The sequence below is a fragment of the Rhinoraja longicauda genome, chromosome 23, assembly GCF_053455715.1.
Source record: "Rhinoraja longicauda isolate Sanriku21f chromosome 23, sRhiLon1.1, whole genome shotgun sequence".
In the NCBI taxonomy this organism is placed as follows: Eukaryota; Metazoa; Chordata; class Chondrichthyes; order Rajiformes; family Arhynchobatidae; genus Rhinoraja; species Rhinoraja longicauda.
Genome location: NC_135975.1, coordinates 15,213,838 through 15,231,723, shown reverse-complemented (window position 1 = coordinate 15,231,723; position 17,886 = coordinate 15,213,838). Strand labels below are relative to the sequence as shown.

At 40.4% G+C, this 17,886-nt stretch overlaps 1 protein-coding gene across 14 annotated transcripts in view; it reads left to right on the top strand.

Moving 5' to 3' along the window:
* magi2a (membrane associated guanylate kinase, WW and PDZ domain containing 2a) overlaps positions 1-17,886 on the top strand; it is a 356,011-nt gene that overhangs the window by 53,709 nt on the left and 284,416 nt on the right. For all 14 annotated transcript variants that reach the window (XR_013548786.1, XM_078419740.1, XM_078419739.1 and 11 more), the window contains exon 2: positions 9,624-9,740. Coding sequence is in view for 13 of the 14 variants with exons in the window: in XM_078419740.1 (XP_078275866.1) it covers positions 9,624-9,740 (117 nt within the window). In the remaining variant the exon portion in view is untranslated. The remainder of the gene's footprint in view (positions 1-9,623; positions 9,741-17,886) is intronic.

Genomic DNA, 17,886 nt, shown 5'->3' with positions numbered 1-17,886 from the left:
TGTTTTATGGAAAGTAAATTCAAACTGCTACGGAATGCTATAACTCATTGAAAATTCACTTTTGTGAAATACTCTTTTCAAGTTCTTAGCAAATGAAGCTGACATTGTCAAAAAATTTTTTTGGATGAATATCCACTCACTGAACTTTGATAATAAAGATGATGTTTAATTCTTCAGGCTTGTTAGGGATAAGGGAAACAAGAGATATGGACGATGATATGGAGAGATAATGAACAATGAATGAAAGATATGGAAAAAAAGTAACGATGATAAAGGAAACAGGCCATTGTTAGCTGTTTGTAGGGTGAAAACGAGAAGCTAGTGTGACTTGGGTGGGGGAGGGATAGAGAGAGAGGGAATGCCGGGGCTAGCTGAAGTGAGAGAAATCAATATTCATACCACGGGGCTGTAAAGTGCCCAAGCGAAATATGAAATGCTGTTCCCCCAATTTGCATTTAGCCTCACTCTGACAATGGAGGAGATCTAAGACAGAAAGGTCTGCGTAGGAATGGGAAGGAGAATTAAAGTGTCCGGCAACCGGGAGATCAGGTAGGTTCAGGCGGGCTAAGCGAAGGTGTTCAGCGAAAAATCACCCAGTCTATGTTTGGTCTCGCCGATGTCGAAAGTGTCCACATCTTGAACAACAGATACAGTAGATGAGGTTGGAGGAGGTACAAGTGAACCTCTGCCTAACTTGAAAGGACTGTCGAGGTCCTTGGACAGTCGAGGGAGGAGGTATAGGGACAAGTGTTGCATCTTCCGCTGTTGCAGGGGAAGGTACCTGGGGAGGGGGTGGTTTGGGTGGGAAGGGATGAATTAACCAGGGAGTTGTGGAGGGAACGGCCTCTGTGGAAGGTGGAATGGGGTGGAGATGGGAAAATGTGGCTAGTGGTGGGATGCTGTTGGAGGTGGTAGAAATTTGAGGATTATGTGTTGTATGTGACAGCTGATGTGATGGAAGGTAAGGACTAGGGGGACTGTCTCTTGCGACTTGGGGGAGGGGGAGCAAGGGCAGAACTGTGGGGTACCGAGGAGACACGAGTGAGGGCCTCATCTAATAGTATGTTTAATAATATCTATTCTATAATTTCAGAGGTCCTTTCCTCTGCTTGACCTACTGGATGTGATTGTTGTTCATTACATAAGATTATGAACCAACATAATCCTGAAGGTTTTACAAGTTAGATTGTGATCGAGGGGAATAAATTAATGTAATTACATTAATTTACACTGAGTGGCATTCCCCTTACCCTTTACAATTCACAAATTTACACTAAAGAAGATGGGTACTTGTAAGGACTGTATTTTAGTCCTTGTTTTTTTTCTCATCAAGCAAGTTGCTGACAGTCAGACAAACCTTTCATTGTCAGTTTTATTTTCTATGTCAGGCAGCATAATGGTGCTGTAGTTAACAAGGCTGCCTTAGAACTCTAGAGACCTCGAGATTAATTCTAACCTCAGGTGCTATCTGCATGACGTTTTCATATTCTCTCTTTACCCATATGGGTTTCTGCCAGATACTCCAGTTTCTGTCCACATCCTATGTGCTAGTGGGTTTGATGGTTTCTATGTACTGGTGCTTTTTTCTTACTGTGCATAAGTAGCTCGAGAATCAAAAGGGAGTTCATGGGCCTGTGAGAGAGTAGGTTGCAGGCCTGGAGGAAAATAAGAGGGAGAATGGGAGTACATCTCTGAGAGCTGCATAATATAATAGGCCAAATAGACGCTTCTGTGTCATCGTAAATTACAAATGTAAATAACCATGCCAGCTTCATTATATATATTTCAAGGTTTGGCCTGTGAACACAAGGTGACTTCAAGGTTTGGCCTGTGAACACACATTTTAGTTCAAAGTTTTAGAAGTTATATCATTATCTCAGCCAAGTAGTTTACGTTGCTGATGTTTGCAAAGTTTAACAATATAATGTTCTGGAGAGATTCCTCATTTGAATTAAGTAAACATATACATTTAACAAGTATGTTTTATAGACATTATAACATGGGGTGTACATAGTGGGATGCCAGTTACATATGTAGGTTTATCAGAAAATAACATTAGGATTTTTGATTTCACTTCTGTGACTTCATTTGTACTGATAGAATGAACTCTCTACTGATGGCCCTCTGAAGCCCAGTTTAAAGAGAGAGAATCTTTGCCAAACCAGGTCAATCAATATCAAGGTTGGGGTAGAGTGGTGTGCATAACAACCCTTATTTGCCATCTACATCAAGGAATTAAGCTCTCAACAAAAAAAATATTGCTTTCACTTCTTCATTTAACCTCAACCACAATACTTTCAGCTTGCAGGCTGTGAAAGTAATTTGAATAACAACTGAATCAAGATCATGAAAAAAACAGTAATGGTCTCTTTGTGAAGTGGATTTTTGTTTTTTACAGTTAAACTCTGATAATTCACTACCCAACCATTCAGAAATCATGATGATTCTGCATTTGGCTCACTAGATGCTGATTCACTTTCACTTTCAGTGTTTCAATACCCACACTCCATTCCTCTCACGTTGTTCCACTTCTTGTGCTCTATACCACTCGGAGGCCTTGCTTTCCATGCTCCTTTCATTCACTGGGGTCCAGGTTCCCATGTGCCAATCCACTTGTCAGGAACCAGGCTTCTGTGCTTCCTTTCAATTACCAGGGCGAGATTCCCACACTGCTTCCAGTCTCCAGTCCAAATGCAACATCTTAGTACCAATGCATATCGTACTGATAAATTGGTAGTTTACATACATTGATTATAAGATTGCTTTATTCGTTTTTGTAGTTCCACCTAATGTTCAGTTTGGGCCAAATATTGGAATACCAACAAAGGAATAAATTACTATGTAAGAAACAAGCAACTAATTTGATTATTAAAATCATGTAAAAGAATTAAACCCTTGGATTAGACAATGAATCCGGCCACTACATGGTGGCAGCATGTTTATTCATCTTTTTGGCCACAATATCACACTCTAACTCCAACAACTTCCCATATCAGGAATGTAATCTTACGAATTAATAGGACATTGTGCAAACTATTTTGACTACACTCTACACAATGAAGGTCGCCCAAACCATAGTGGTCAAGTTCCAGTTGTGGATGAAATTTGTATTTGGTGAATATTTGAAAGTCGAGGTGCAAGTCATTGTCAACTGCTTCATTGAACCACACAATCAATGGCTGAAAAACAATTATCATCTACCAACCTGCGTAGGAAGGAACTGCAGATGCTGGTTTAATCTGAAGAGAGACACAAAATGGAGTAACTCAGTGGGCCAGGCAGCATCTCTGAAGAAAAGGAATAGGTGACGTTTCGGAATGCAAGGCACAGAAAGAGGCAGTCTAAAGAAGGGTTCCGATCCTAAACATCATCTATTCCTCTTCTCCAGAGTCTACCAACCTGTCCCTGATCCACCACACTGCTCTCTGGCAATAAAGGTTCACAGTGAGATTCTGGAAAATGTGAAACACTCCCCATATCTTATTGGGCACCTTTCGGGAAAGGCAGACATCCATGCTGAAATTCACCTTCATCAGTACAGCAAAAAAACTGCAGATGCTGGTTTAAATCGAATGTAGACACAAAATGCTGGAATAACTCAGTGGGTCAGGCAGCATCTCGGGAGAGAAGGAATGGGTGACGTTTTGGGGCGAGACCTTTCTTCAGATTGATGTCGGAGAGAGGGCGGGACAAAGATAGGATGTAGTCGGAGACAGGAAGAATGGTGGGAGAACTGGGAAGGGGAGGGGATAGAGAGGGGAAGCAGGAACTACCTGAAGTGGGAGAAGTCAACGTTCATACCGTTGGGGTGTAAACTGCCCAGGCGAAATATGAGGTGCTGTTCCTCCAATTTGCGCTGGGCCTCACTCTGACAATGGAGGAGGCCCAGGACAGAAAGGTCAGATTGGGAACGGGAGGGGGAATTGAAGTGCTGAGCCACCAGGAGATCAGGTCGGTTGAGTCGGACTGAGCAGACTGACCTCCTCCAACCTCATCTATTGCATCTGCTGTTCCAGATGTCAACTTCTCTGCATCGACGAGACCAAGCGCAGGCTCGGCGATCGTTTCGCTGAACACCTCCGTCAGTCTGACTTAATCAACCTTATCTCCCGGTGGCTCAGCACTTCAACTCCCCCTCCCATTCACAATCTGACCTTTCTCTCCTGGGCCTCCTCCATTGTCAGAGGCACAGTGCAAATTGGAGGAACAGCACCTCATATTTCGCTTGGGCAGTTTACACCCCAGCAGTATGAACGTTGACTTCTCCCACTTCAGGCAGTCCCTGCTTCCCCTCTCTATCCCCTCCCCCTTCCCAGTTCTCCCACCATTCTTCCTGTCTCCGACTACATCCTATCTTTGTCCCGCCCCCTCCCCTGACATCAGTCTGAAGAAGGGTCTTGACCCGAAACATCACCCATTCCTTCTCTCCCGAGATGCTGCCTGACCTGCTGAGTTACTCCAGCATTTTGTGTTTCTTCATTCATCAGTATAGCCATTGGTCTGTTGAGGAAATAAGTATTTAACGATCAGCATTTCAAATGACTCAAAGTTTATGGACTACCGAACCGCAGGGATCCTTGCTCTCCTGTATGATTCTGAGACCTGGACTATCTACAAAAGGAATTTTAAGGTATTGAAAAAATACCAGAAATGCTGCCTCTACAAAGTTGTCCTAATTCAATGCAGGAATAATAGAACCAATATCAGCATCTCTCCCAGGACAATATACCCAGCATTAAGGTCTTGCATACTCTCAGTCAGCTGCATTAGGCTGGCCACATCATTCACACACTGAACACCAAGCGCTGTCATACGAGGAGATAACCAGGTGAAAAGATAAAACAAATCTTGAAGTGGAATTCTACTCTTCCAGACTCTGCTGGCAACTTCTCACCCATGACCACTCAAAGTGGAAAAAAAACAATTGGAATTCTATTGAGAAATTTTAGGCTCTGCCTTAGGAACACATAGAGGTCCCATGTAAGCAAGGGATGGAACGCACTACATCTCAAACTGCCCACCTGCCTGCCTCATTAAGCACCCCCTTGCCAATCTGTGAGGGAGTCTATGATTTGCACATTGGCCTTTTTAGCCCTCAGAAACCACAAAGTCAGAGTGGAAGTAAATCATTTTCGATCGCAAGGGACTGGCTGAGAACAAGAGGCAATGATGGGAATAGCATATTTTTACATTACGTTTATTGGGCCCCATGATGAATACCTGAGTAATTCACATGGAGAAAAAGTCCTGATAACACTGACCCAGCATTGACTATGATGAAACAGGCACGATGAAATAGATATTAACCAATCTAACCCAAAAGTGATGATTAAAAAACATTATATGTTTTTGTCAACATGGCCAGAATATAGCTCTTGGATCTTACCTTTGCTTTAATCAAACAATTTAATGGTTGGTAATATCTATTTGACAGTGTATACTTGATAGTGTAATCCTGGATTTTAAAAAAAAATCATACATAGACGAGTATGGCTCCAAATACATCACAAATAGCAATCAATTATCTAAATAAATAATTTTTCTTGATTAATGGAGCTCGGAGCAATGTCTCATCCTTCCCAAAACAAACCTTATATCCCCTTACCCTGGTCTTAGCTTAAAATAAACAAATCTTTGGTATATGCATATATCAAGTTATGATATGAACTGAATAATTTGACTGTTTTTGAACATTTGTTCAACTAATTCTACTTTCTGAGATAGGTAAGTTTGGTATTAAATTAGCTGTGGATTAAACCTGATATATATATATATATATATATTAACCCAGGTCTTCTGAATCCAGAAAGGTTTAATGTTACTTTTAGGCAAATACCCACTGCAGGTTAGAACTAAAATACTTTATTGATATAATTAACTGGCGATCCAAAATATATGATTGTAACACAATTCTCTTGCTGTTTTCCAAAAAGTAAATGATATGAGGAGCTTTACTTTAAAACTTCCTTTCCTACTATTTTTAGGTGTTCAAAGGATTTTTAAGTTATTTTTTTCCAAAAATCTTTTTTCTGAAAGTTAAATGTCACAGCAGTTGTTGCTTACAATATAATGATTGCTAATTAAAGCGATTTTTGTTCCAAACATGGGATAGACCCAAATTGTGGAGTAACTCAGCAGGTCAGGCAGCATCACTGGAGAAAAGGAATAGTTGATGTTTCAGGTCAAGGCCCTTCTTCAATCTCCTGTGTTCCAAGAAATAAAGTTGTCGTCTGCCCAACCTCTTCCTATAAATCCACAGGCCTTGAGTCCTTGCAACATTATTGTAAATCTTCTCTGCACCTTTTGCCATCTTAATGGCACCAATCCTACACCGGGGTGATTTTGCAATCTAAGGCCAGAAAGATATCATGTGGCATGATCAGCAGAGAGAGCCTAATAAACCCTAGGCAAAGTTTCCTAAAGTGAGGGTGACAGGACAGGAACTTGTCTATTTTGGAATTTCAGACTTGTTTAGCAAACAGTAAAAATAGAAGATATCTTAAAATCAATAAAATAGGTCCATGTATTTACCCAATTTTTACCTTTTTTTATCATAGGAATGTGATTTGTGTTTGCTTGCATCCTGGGGCAACATGATATTTTATTTAGTATGTTGAGAATACACTGACATCTCAAGTACCTTTAAAATATATTTTAAGCGCATGAAGTCAATATCTATGATGCAGATAATCTTGCTTTCAAAGATTTGACATCTACAGTTATGTGAAGTGAGTTGGTATTGGCAATTTCGTAGGATGATTACTGATGTATTTTGGTTTAACCTAAGTTTCTAGCATGATACCGCACATCAGGTCTACTTGCCGTATGTCATGTTTATCAGGAAATTAATGCAGACATTTGTGTAATAAAGTAAAATCTCAGAAAGCATTTAACATGTTGGATCCATCATCATTATACTTAACTGATTTTTCTTGCTCGATGCTTGTATTGGACAATGCATTACCAAATATTAAGATGCAGATTTTCAGTCTGCAATCTGTCTCTTCGTTACCCTGTGCCACCAGTCAGTTGACATAGAGGCATGTCAGCTTACTCTTATTAGGCACCGATATTATTGATGTCTTTTTAAAGCAGGTGGACATTGGTAATCAGAGGTTACACTGTCAAATTAGATTTTGACCCAGTAATGATGAGGCAATGGTTGTTTATTTCCAAGTCATGATAATGTATGCTTTGAAGAAGAACTTGAAGGAGGTGGTGTTCTTTTTGTAGTCCTTGATGTGCTTTTGTAGAAGACTTGGCAAGCTATTATGATGTTTCACAATTACTAATGATGAAGGAAAGAAATGCTGAAAGTGGCTGATGAGTTGAAAATTAAACCGAATGTTTTGTTTTCTGGATGATGTTAGGCTTCTTGAGTGTTGGAGTTTCCACAAGTTCCTCTAGTGGTAGTATGAAAATAGCAGTTAGGGCATTGATATGCTGCTCTCAGGATGTGGGAAGTCAGAGAAACTTCCAGTATGGGAAGAGTGTCCAGCTGCAACCCATACTGAACGACTGAAGGAACTGTAGCTGAGACTGAATAGCCTCAAGATCATCCAGGAGTATCAGAGCATCACAGAAAAGAGTTATTATGAGGTATTCACACCAAAGGTTCAGGCAGAAAGTAGATGGGTGACCACCAGGAAAGGGAGTCGGCAGGGAGCGCAGCAATCACCTGTGGCCATTCCCCTCCAAAACAAGTACAGTAGACCCTTTTGAATACGTTTGGGGGAACGACCAGTCAGGGGAGAGCAATAGCATTAGTAAGGTGTGTGGTACCAAGCCTGGTTCTGAGGCACAGTGGGGAAGGGTGAAGGCAGACTGAGCGAAAGTGATAAGAGACTCATTACGTCGGCGGACAGACAGGGGATTCAGTGACCGCAAGTGAGACTCCAGGATAAAGTGTTTCCTCCCTGATACCAGGGTCGTGAACGCCTTCAATCGGCTGCGGGGCATTTTGCTGGAGGAAGAGGTGCAGCCAGAAGTCATTATGCACTTTGGCAGTAAAAGGATACATGGTAGTAAAATAAATTTGCCTTTGATTTAGTTCAAAATGATCAGCGCCTTATCTCAATACTATGATTCTTGGTTCTTAACTGCATTGCCAGGAAAAACACCTCCCTAAGTCTGTCCTTTGACAGGCGATATTGTACATTTTGGTAAGAGCATTTTTCATTCAATCTTTCTTCTTATGGTGGGTCTGCCAACCCAGGAATAAGTCGTGTGAATCTTCTCTGCATCCCTCTACAGCAAGTATGCCTTTTTTTCCGGGAAAGAGGCCGAACTTGCAAATAGTAATCCAGGCGTGGTCTCGTATAACTGCGGTAAAATAGCGTTACTTTTATGTACAAATCATCTTGAATAGACATTTTTATTTTTTTTAATCGTGTTCGGGTACAAAGATGTCGTGGTGACATACTCGCAAGAGTAACGGTAATGTAGAGAGTTGTGTGTGGATCCATTAATGAACTGCTGTTTATTTCAATTTCGTGGCCCAAAAGCACAATATTTGTGACAGTCAGGGAAAGAACGATTTGATCTCCATTGTAGTTTTTTTTAATGGGCAAGCAAAAGTGAATAATTTAAACTCGGATATTTACTTAAAGTAAAACACTGGAGAGTGAAAAGAGCCGGCAGCCCGAATCCGCCCATTTCTGCTGGGCAGGTTAGTTCAAAATCCGGATATATCTATATAATTGCTGTACATTTTGATGCCATGTCTCGCACAACTATATTATAGGTTACCCCGTGTCCTCACGTCACAGCATTCTCCATAATGCGAGTGATTCGAGCTTCTGTCAGGAGTCAGAGTACATCTGTTATTGTCTGCCCGGCATTTTCACAGGCTGCCAGAGAGCATCTGCATCAATCGGCGGGTTTCACATCCCGGAGGTAGCTGCAGGACCTATCGTCACCGCATCCAATAGGAGCGGGCGTGTGGCTGTGAGCTGCTCCCACGGGAGCCGCCGCTGTGTGTCTCCAGTGGCCACCGCCGCGGACAGGGCACCGGGGGCAGCGAACAGCAGCCGATGCAGCACGGGTGAGAGGCGTGGCAGCGCCGTGCTGAGGCTCGGAGACAAGAAGAGGTTCTGCCCGGCTTTCCCGCCAGTGTGCAGCACGGGAGCTCCTGATCGATGGCTGTAGTGTGCTCTCTGGGTGTGGAACTAACAAACTGGTGGCAAAAGGCCCGCTGGAGCTGCCTAATCCACTTAGCATAAATACGGTAATTTATAAGGAAAGGCGATGCTGATGTACCTTAAAGGACAGAGGCACTGAGTGTGTTAGATATAACAAAGAATCAAATGGAATTTCATTTCTAACCATGCAGATGTGATTCTCGAGAAGCAGGACTCAAGTGAGGTAAAGTATCGCCGACTGCTGCCTCTGCTGGGCTCAGGCTCGTCCAGTAGACACATCAGTGTGGCTTTAACTGTTGAACTTTGAATGGGCAATTTGCAGCTGAGATTCCGTGCGAAAGGGATATCGGGGGTGGGATTTGATGAGCGGCTGATCAAACGCCGGAGTCGGAACAGCGGAGGGATCTCTGTCGCTCCTCGTCTCACTCTGAGCTATGCTGTCTTTCCAGTGGTACTAAATGTGGCTTGTGTTCCGTTTTGCAGGAGGCACTGTTGACAAGGACCTTCGACACTATCTCAATTTACGGTTCCAAAAGGGTTCGGTTGACCACGAGCTTCAGCAGATTATCCGCGATAACCTGTACTTGCGGACCGTGCCATGTAAGTACTGAGCGTTTGCTGTGGTTCAGGCAAGAAATGATGAGTTGAAATGGCTAAAGAGCTACAGTAGTTCCCTTGTTGTCAATAAAAAATACTTTGACATTTTAAATATTAGGTTTAAAAAAAGTAAAATAAATGACGTTGGTTTGAACCCCTGGAAAGAGCAGTGATCTATGCGCGCCAGGTTCCAATGTTTCATTATGTTCGACGTTTTCGATTTTCGGTATCTTATTCTTGCTAAATTCTTTGTTTTGAAATATCGGGGGAAAATGGTTGGAGGGAAAGCATTATTTGAAAAAAACAGACCATCATCTTCCATTTTCTAGGAATCGTTTATTTTCAAACAAACGCAGCTGTTATCTCTCGGCTCCGTTTTTCTTAGATAGTCAACTGCGAATATGTTAAGTTTTTATAAAATCTCTTTTAGACTTTAAATTAAAAAAAATAATAATTAAGAATCGAGTGAGTAAGTTATCAAGTGAAAACTTCTTGATGTCAAATTAAAATATACATTTACTCAAATTAACAACGCCTCAGTCGCTGTAATGAGTTTGAACTTAATTCAAAATGGAATAAGAAACCACAAATTCCAAATAAACATCCGTGAGATACCAAAAACGTAAATATCATGGAATGTGGGGATGTTTTAGGAGATTACATGCAAATATTGTTGTGATGCTAACACCAATGTTAAGAAGATAGCCTGATGTCGGTTTTCGTGTTACGCAAAATAATAGAGATGTATAGATTCACATATCATGAAGGAAAAATAACAAAGCGATACATCTCAGTAATATTCAATGTTTGTAATTCTTGTTGAAATTAATTGTGTATATTTCTTAAGAAATTACTTTAATTAAATTTTGAGCATTTGTGTAAATATTGGGTAGGCTAATGATATTTGGAAATGATTTACAAAAAAGTATTTGCGGGAGGTTAAAAATATTTTTGTCATGTTTAATTTCACTAAAGTGTGAATGCTTGCATGGTTTTTGGGAGCACTTGGAAGTGCAAACTGGCTGGAAGGTATACCCTTAAATAAGGCAAGGAAGGCAAATAGAGTGAATCAACACATGCAAGAAAATAAATAAAAAGAGTAAGTCATTCAGCTCTTTGAGCCTTCTTTACTTCTCCTTAAGATCACAACTGATCTTCTCTTTCAATGCCATTTTCCTGCACGGTTCCCATGTTTCTTGATTCTCTTGCTGTCCAGAATCAATTATCTGGTTTTGAATGAACACAATGACTGAGCTGTCATTTCCTCCCGAGGCAGAAAATTCTAGATGTTCACCACCCTCCATTCAGTCCTAATTTCTCCACATTTCACTCTTGAAGAACCTACCCCTTATTCTCAAAATGTCCTCCTGGTCCAGGGGATATATCCTCCCTGCATCGAGCCTGTCAAAGCCCTTTAACAATTTTGCACATCAATGAGACCTCCACTCATTTGTCTAAGCTGTAGAAAATACAATGTAACTCTAATCAACCTTTCCTCCTACAGCAAACCTGTTATTCCTGGAGCTAGTCTAGTGGATTTTTTGCTGCACCCTCGCTGTGGGAATTACATTGTTTTTTAGGTAAAGGGACTGAAACTGCACACAATAGTCCAGGTGCAGTCTCACCAAGGTCCTCTGCAATTGCTACTTTCATACAACTCCCAGTAGCTACTTAACAGCACTATTACAACATGTAGATCTGTTCCTGCAACAAAAAACTTTTGTTGGTTGGGCTGATATGGAAAAGTGGAATGTGATTTTTTTTCAGTCAGAAACGCAGCGAAAAATGTCCGATTTTGAATAATTTAATTGAATTGAATAAATGTTATTAGGCAAGTATGTATACATACAAGAAATTTGCCTTGGTGCTTTGCTCGCAAGTAACAACACGATGTACAGTAGACAATTAAAAATAAAACATTAAAACATTGTATAGCCTCAATTTCTATACATGATTTTCTATACATGATCTGTGATTTTTATAATCAAAAAATAATGTAGCAATATCTTTTAAACACATGAATACTTCATTTTGTAGTAATAACAAAATAAGTAATGATTAATATTTAAACCATAAACATTTTCTGCTATGGGAGTTTTATCAAATTTTTAATTTGCATTTTATTTTCCTTGCGAGTTGATTCACTGTTGCACTTGGTGATCGATGGTGTCTGCTATTTATTCCTCCATGTAATTTGCTTGTTCATGGTGTGCAGATGTCACAGGCAGGGCTGGTATTTTTAGTCCCCTACTAATTGCCTCTGAACTGAAGAGGCAGTTAAGAGTCAACCACATTGGTAAGTCTGGACTCTCATATAAACCAGATCAGGTAACGCTGGCAGATTTCCTTCTCTGAAGAATTTTGTTTTAGATTTCGATGCAGATATAATTAATGACACTAAACAGCACATTACAATTAAGTTAGGTGTACTTCTGGTTAGCTAAACTTTTGTTATAGGAAAAAAATAGCTGTTCTTCAAGACATAATGTAAGGCACTTATTAATATTCAAGCAAATGAGAAAAAGTCGATATGGTTTTGTGAAAGGGTAGTGTTTGACCAATTTGTAAGACTTTTCTGAAGAAGTAACATGGTATGCACAAAGAGAAATCAGTAACTGTACAATTGCTAGATTTTGAGAAGCCATTCTATAGGATGCGACATCAAAGAAAAACTTCAGTTTTAACCTACTGATATGGATTGGCATTTCCAAAACTAAATCACTCGCATTTAATTACCAGAAGCAGAACTGGAGAATATATGCACACAATGTGGTTACAAAAGCAGGTCAGAGGCTTGGTATCATTTGATGAGTAACTCATCCCTTAATTCCCCAAAGCCCGTCCACAAGAGTCATGAGATTCAAGAGTGTTTAATTGTCATTTTGTACCGATACAGCTTCAACTGCAATGGAACATGGCAGCCCACTTGATTGGCATCCGTTCTACAACCGTTCAGTTACTCCACTGCTGACCCACAGTGCAACAGTTTGTATCATCTACAGGATACACTGCAGCAACTCACCAATGCTCTTTAGACAGTACCTTTCAAACCCACAACCTCTACCAGTTAAAAGTACAAAGGCATCAAGCTATCACTTGGAAGTTGCTGCCCAAGCTGCACGCCATCCTGTTTTGGAAATATACTGCAGTCCCTTCACCTTTACTGGGTCAAAATCATGAAACCCTCCCTAACAGTGTCGTAGATATATCTACACCTCATCAACAGCACCAATTCAGGATGGCAGTGCACCTGCACCTTTTCAAATGCAATTACAGAAAGGGTAATTAAAAGATGGCTCAACCCGCAAAGTCCACATCCCTCAAACAAAAGCTCATGGTGTAGGAGGTAACATATTGGCACTGGACAGAGGATTGGTTGGCTAGCAGAGAATAGAGATTAGGTGAATGGGATTTTTGTGATTGATAAAATATAACATTTGGTGTGCCGTAGGGACTGATGCTAGTTGTTTTTTACAGTGTATGTAAATTACTTGGATAAGAATGGAAGGAATGATTGCAAAAAATTGCTGATGACACACAGATAGGTATACAAGTATGTTGTGAAGAGGATGTAAGAAATATACAAATGATATAGAGTCATAGAGTCAGACAGCAGGGAAACATGCCTTTTAGCCCAACTTTTTTGCTGACCAAAATGCCCCATCTACGCTAGTTCCACGTGGTTACGTTTGGCCCATATCCCTCCAACCCTTCCCTATCCATGTACTTGTCCAAATGTCTTTTTAATATGGATGGGAGAGTCATCTTACATGTAACAGTTGGAAAAAATCGGCTTGTATCTGCTTTAGTTTAGAAGAATGTGAGGGGGGGGGGGTTTGACGGAAACAAATAATATCCTTAGCAGTATTGACAGAATGGGTGTGAGAGGATATTTCCATATCTGGGAGAATCTTAAACCTGGGGTTACTGATGAAAATAAGGGATTGTCCATTTCAGACAGATGATGTGTGACCCGTTTCTATCAGAGGGCAATAGGACTTTGGAACTCACCTCAAAAATGATGGAAGTAGAATGTTAGAATGTCTTAAAGCAGAAGTAAACTGATACTTGATAAACAAGAGCATGGAAGGTTACTGGAAGTGAACTGAAATGTGTTGAATTTAGTCAGATCATTCATCATCTTATTAAACGATGAAGCAGGTCTGGGATTGGAGGGCTTACTAATGGCCTCATTTGTTTGTGAGTATTTAGATAGTTCTTAAAATGGAAAGAAGAAGTAATCAGCAAATAGGATGGATGCATTATAGCTTTTCATCTTGTGGACAGGGCTTAAAATACAACCAGTTGGAAGAAAGGAAAGTTTATTTTTTCTGTGTAATTTACTGACTTGGTTTTCTCTTGAACTTCAGTTTCTTGGGGATCTTCGGTGCCAAATAGCAATGATAACATCAGCAGGCTATACAATCATTTACATTGAGGAAAATAAATGAGGCTTTCAGGTACAAGTTATGCCATTCAAAATCTCATTTTCACCTCATGCTTTTTTCCAGATTTACAGATTACCATAACATAGGTGCAATACCGCGGACGTTATAGAGGAGCAAAGAATAATTGATGGCTTCTAGATTTCACACGTGCATCTTCACATGTTCCTGAAGTCGCTGCCAGTTTCACAAAGGCTAGAAGGCAAATGCTGACACTATTATTACATTTACAAATTCTAGGCCATGAATTTTTCGAAAGTGAAATATTCTATCATATTCCTTGAAGGGATAATAAAGAAGAACATCAAATAATGTTTGTGGTTTGAACAGTATTAAGTAGTTGTCGTTTGAACAGCAAGTATTGAGCACCAGCAGGTTACAAATTTGAAATTCATTACCATCCATTGATTATCTTTCTCAGCTGTGTGAATTTTTAGAAGTGGTGTGCTCAGCAGAAATAATCTATTTTATATTCTTGTGTGGTGGTAGGAAAAATAATTTGTCCAACTTGTTTGAATCTTTCCATCATGGCGATAATTGAATGATAGGGAAATAACCCTTTGAGCCTGCTCTATCATTCATTATGGCTGATCTTTTATGTCAAAAGCAGTTTTCCAGCACTTTTTAAACAAGCTTAACAAGCTGATCCTCTGCAGCCCTATAGATTAGAATGGCAAACTTTTTAAATTCTCTATGAAGATATTTGTCCACATCCTGGTCCTAACTGGCCTATCTCTTTGTGAAATTGTATTCGTTGGTCCTAGACTCGTCAAGCATTGGACTACAACAAAAGGTTTGTGAATCCAACAAAGAAAGTTTTAAGTGGATGTATTTAACCATGTCCATTTGGATAGAGAATTCTCTGATTTCATGATTAGAGTGGCAAGGGGGCACCTTGCTTTGAACTTGTCTTTTGCATCTGTTCACTAAGGAATCTGAGGCAGTGAGATGTTCAAACTCCCTGCATCTGGCCTGATAAACACTTTCATAATTTGGGGATTCTTAAATTTAAATTCTTATTTTCTCCTTTTTCCAGTTCTGATAAAGGAACTAGGATAAAGGAACTTTGGCCTAAAAGATCCTAGGCCGCATCTTTTTTCGCCCAGAAACTGCCTGATAATTTTTGTTTTTATTTTAGATTTGCAACATTAGCAATTTCTTTTGATTTTCTTTAGACTTCAGACATTTGGATTTTGGATATACAGCACGGAAACAGGCCCTTGTAGGAAAGAACTGCAGATGCTGGTTTAAATCAAAGGTAGACACAAAATGCTGGAGTAACTCAGCGGGACAGGCAGCATCTCTGGAGAGAAGGAATGGGTGACGTTTTGGGTCGAGACCGTTCTTCAGACTGCCGACCAGTGATCATCCCATACACTACTGCAATACTACACCCTAGGACTATTTTTAAATTACCAAAGCCAATTAGTCTACAAACGTGTACGTCCTTGGAGTGTGGAAGGAAACCGGAACACTTAGAGAAAACCCATGCAGTCACAGTGAGAACATACAAACTCTGTAAGGACAACGCCAATAGTCAGGGTCGAACCCTGGTCTCTGGCGCTGTAAGGCAGTAACTCTGCCACTGTGCCACACTCGAGATTTTGTTTGAGGATTTTTTGCTTAATGAGATGTCCTCTGATTCTTCTTAACTTTAGAGGATTTATTCTGTTTTCTCTATCTCTCCTCATGTGGCAAACTCACCTGGAACTACATTCCTCCAAACTGCACTCCGTCCACAACAAATACATTATTTCTTGGAGGGTGCGGGGAGCCAAAACTGTACTGTATTAAAATCTTTTAAAGACTAACATCTCATTTGCCCTTAATTGCTTCCTGCATCTGGCATGTTGGCCTTCAGCAAATTGTACAAAGGAGCATATGAAGACCTCAAGGCTATTTTCCGAGTCTGTTGACTGCAAAGCTCCTTGGTTCCTCTTCAAGCATTGGACTACCACAAAAATTTTGTGAATCTCATAAAGAATGTTGAAGTGGTTACATTCAACTGTGTCATGTGCATGTCTGTGATTCATGACTAAGAGTGACAAGATGGCACCATTTCTCTGAACTTGTCCCTTGCATCTATTTGCTAAGGAATCCCAGGCAGTGAGATGCCGATACACTTGGACTATGTAGACGCAGTTACTCTCATTGAGATACTTGAGGCGCTACTCCTTGCATTGAAGATTACGCAAAGTGAAACACTTCCATATTGTCAAAAAATTAGCTTAGTGACAAGCAAAATGTAAACAGCTGAGGAGCAGCTCCAAGACATTAGCAACATGTAAATGGCAGGCAGCATTGTTGAAAAGTAAAAATCAATCTTCAGTACATGAAACCTCCAAAATATGGAAGAGGCAAGCAAATATTCAGAGACAAATTTCACTAGCATGTGTGCATGAAATGGCTCAGTTGTTGCATCTGGTTCTCACTGACAACAGACTTGCACTTAGAATGTCACGTCACCCCTATATCGCTCCGAGGTTCGGCGATTATGAGCTTTGCATAGAACATTGAACCTGTTAGGGCCACGTTGTCCGTAGGTTACTTTATATGCACCAGCACAATTAATGTAGATGTATAGAATTGATAGTGACCTGAAGCATTGTACTCGGTGATGCATCACAATCAGTGTAGAATTGCTTTCTGGTATTTTGTAAGGACTGCTATAGTGCACGGGGCAAGTCACTTGTTAAATTACAGTTGATTGTTTTTAAAACACAGTGATCAGTAGTTTGTGACTCCCACACAATTTGATAATCCAAACTGACAGTTTAATAATAATAATACCTTATTATTATTAGGTAGTATTATTAGCTATTGATAATCCAGATCAAACTTGATTGAAGGGACAAAAAGCATATTTCCTAGATTGCTGTATATATTAAACTGTGGGATTGTGAGCACAGAGGAGGATATGAAGAGGCACCAGCAGATATAAACAGGCTCAGTAAGTGGATGACAACACAGTAGTTGGAATATATTGAGGAAAAATATTAGGTGAGCCACTTTGGCATACAAAACAGAGTAATTGTTAAGCGGTTGTGATGAGAGGTTGGGTGTTATTGAATTTTAAAGGGTCCCAGGTATGCCTGTAGTCCAAGGTTTAGATGCAGTATGAAAATGGTATGTTGGCTTTTATTATACGAGTATTTAATTTAGGCACAACAGAGTTTTGGGCTAATTGTATAAGGCCGGAGCGATTGGGCTTGTATACACTGGAATTTAGAAGGATGAGGGGGGATCTTATTGAAACATATAAGATAATTAGGGGATTGGACACATTAGAGGCAGATAACATGTTCCCAATGTTGGGGGAGTCCAGAACAAGGGGCCACAGTTTGAGAATAAGGGGTAGGCCATTTAGAACGGAGATGAGGAAGAACTTTTTCAGTCAGAGGGTGGTGAAGGTGTGGAATTCTCTGCCTCAGAAGGCAGTGGAGGCCAGTTCGTTGGATGCTTTCAAGAGAGAGCTGGATAGAGCTCTTAAGGATAGCGGAGTGAGGGGGTATGGGGAGAAGGCAGGAACGGGGTACTGATTGATAGTGATCAGCCATGATCGCATTGAATGGCGGTGCTGGCTCGAAGGGCTGAATGGCCTACTCCTGCACCTATTGTCTATTGTCTATTGCCTTGGTGAGAATTGGTGTGTACATTTTTTAAAATTAGGATGTGGTTGCTATGGAAAAAATGAGGCAAAGATT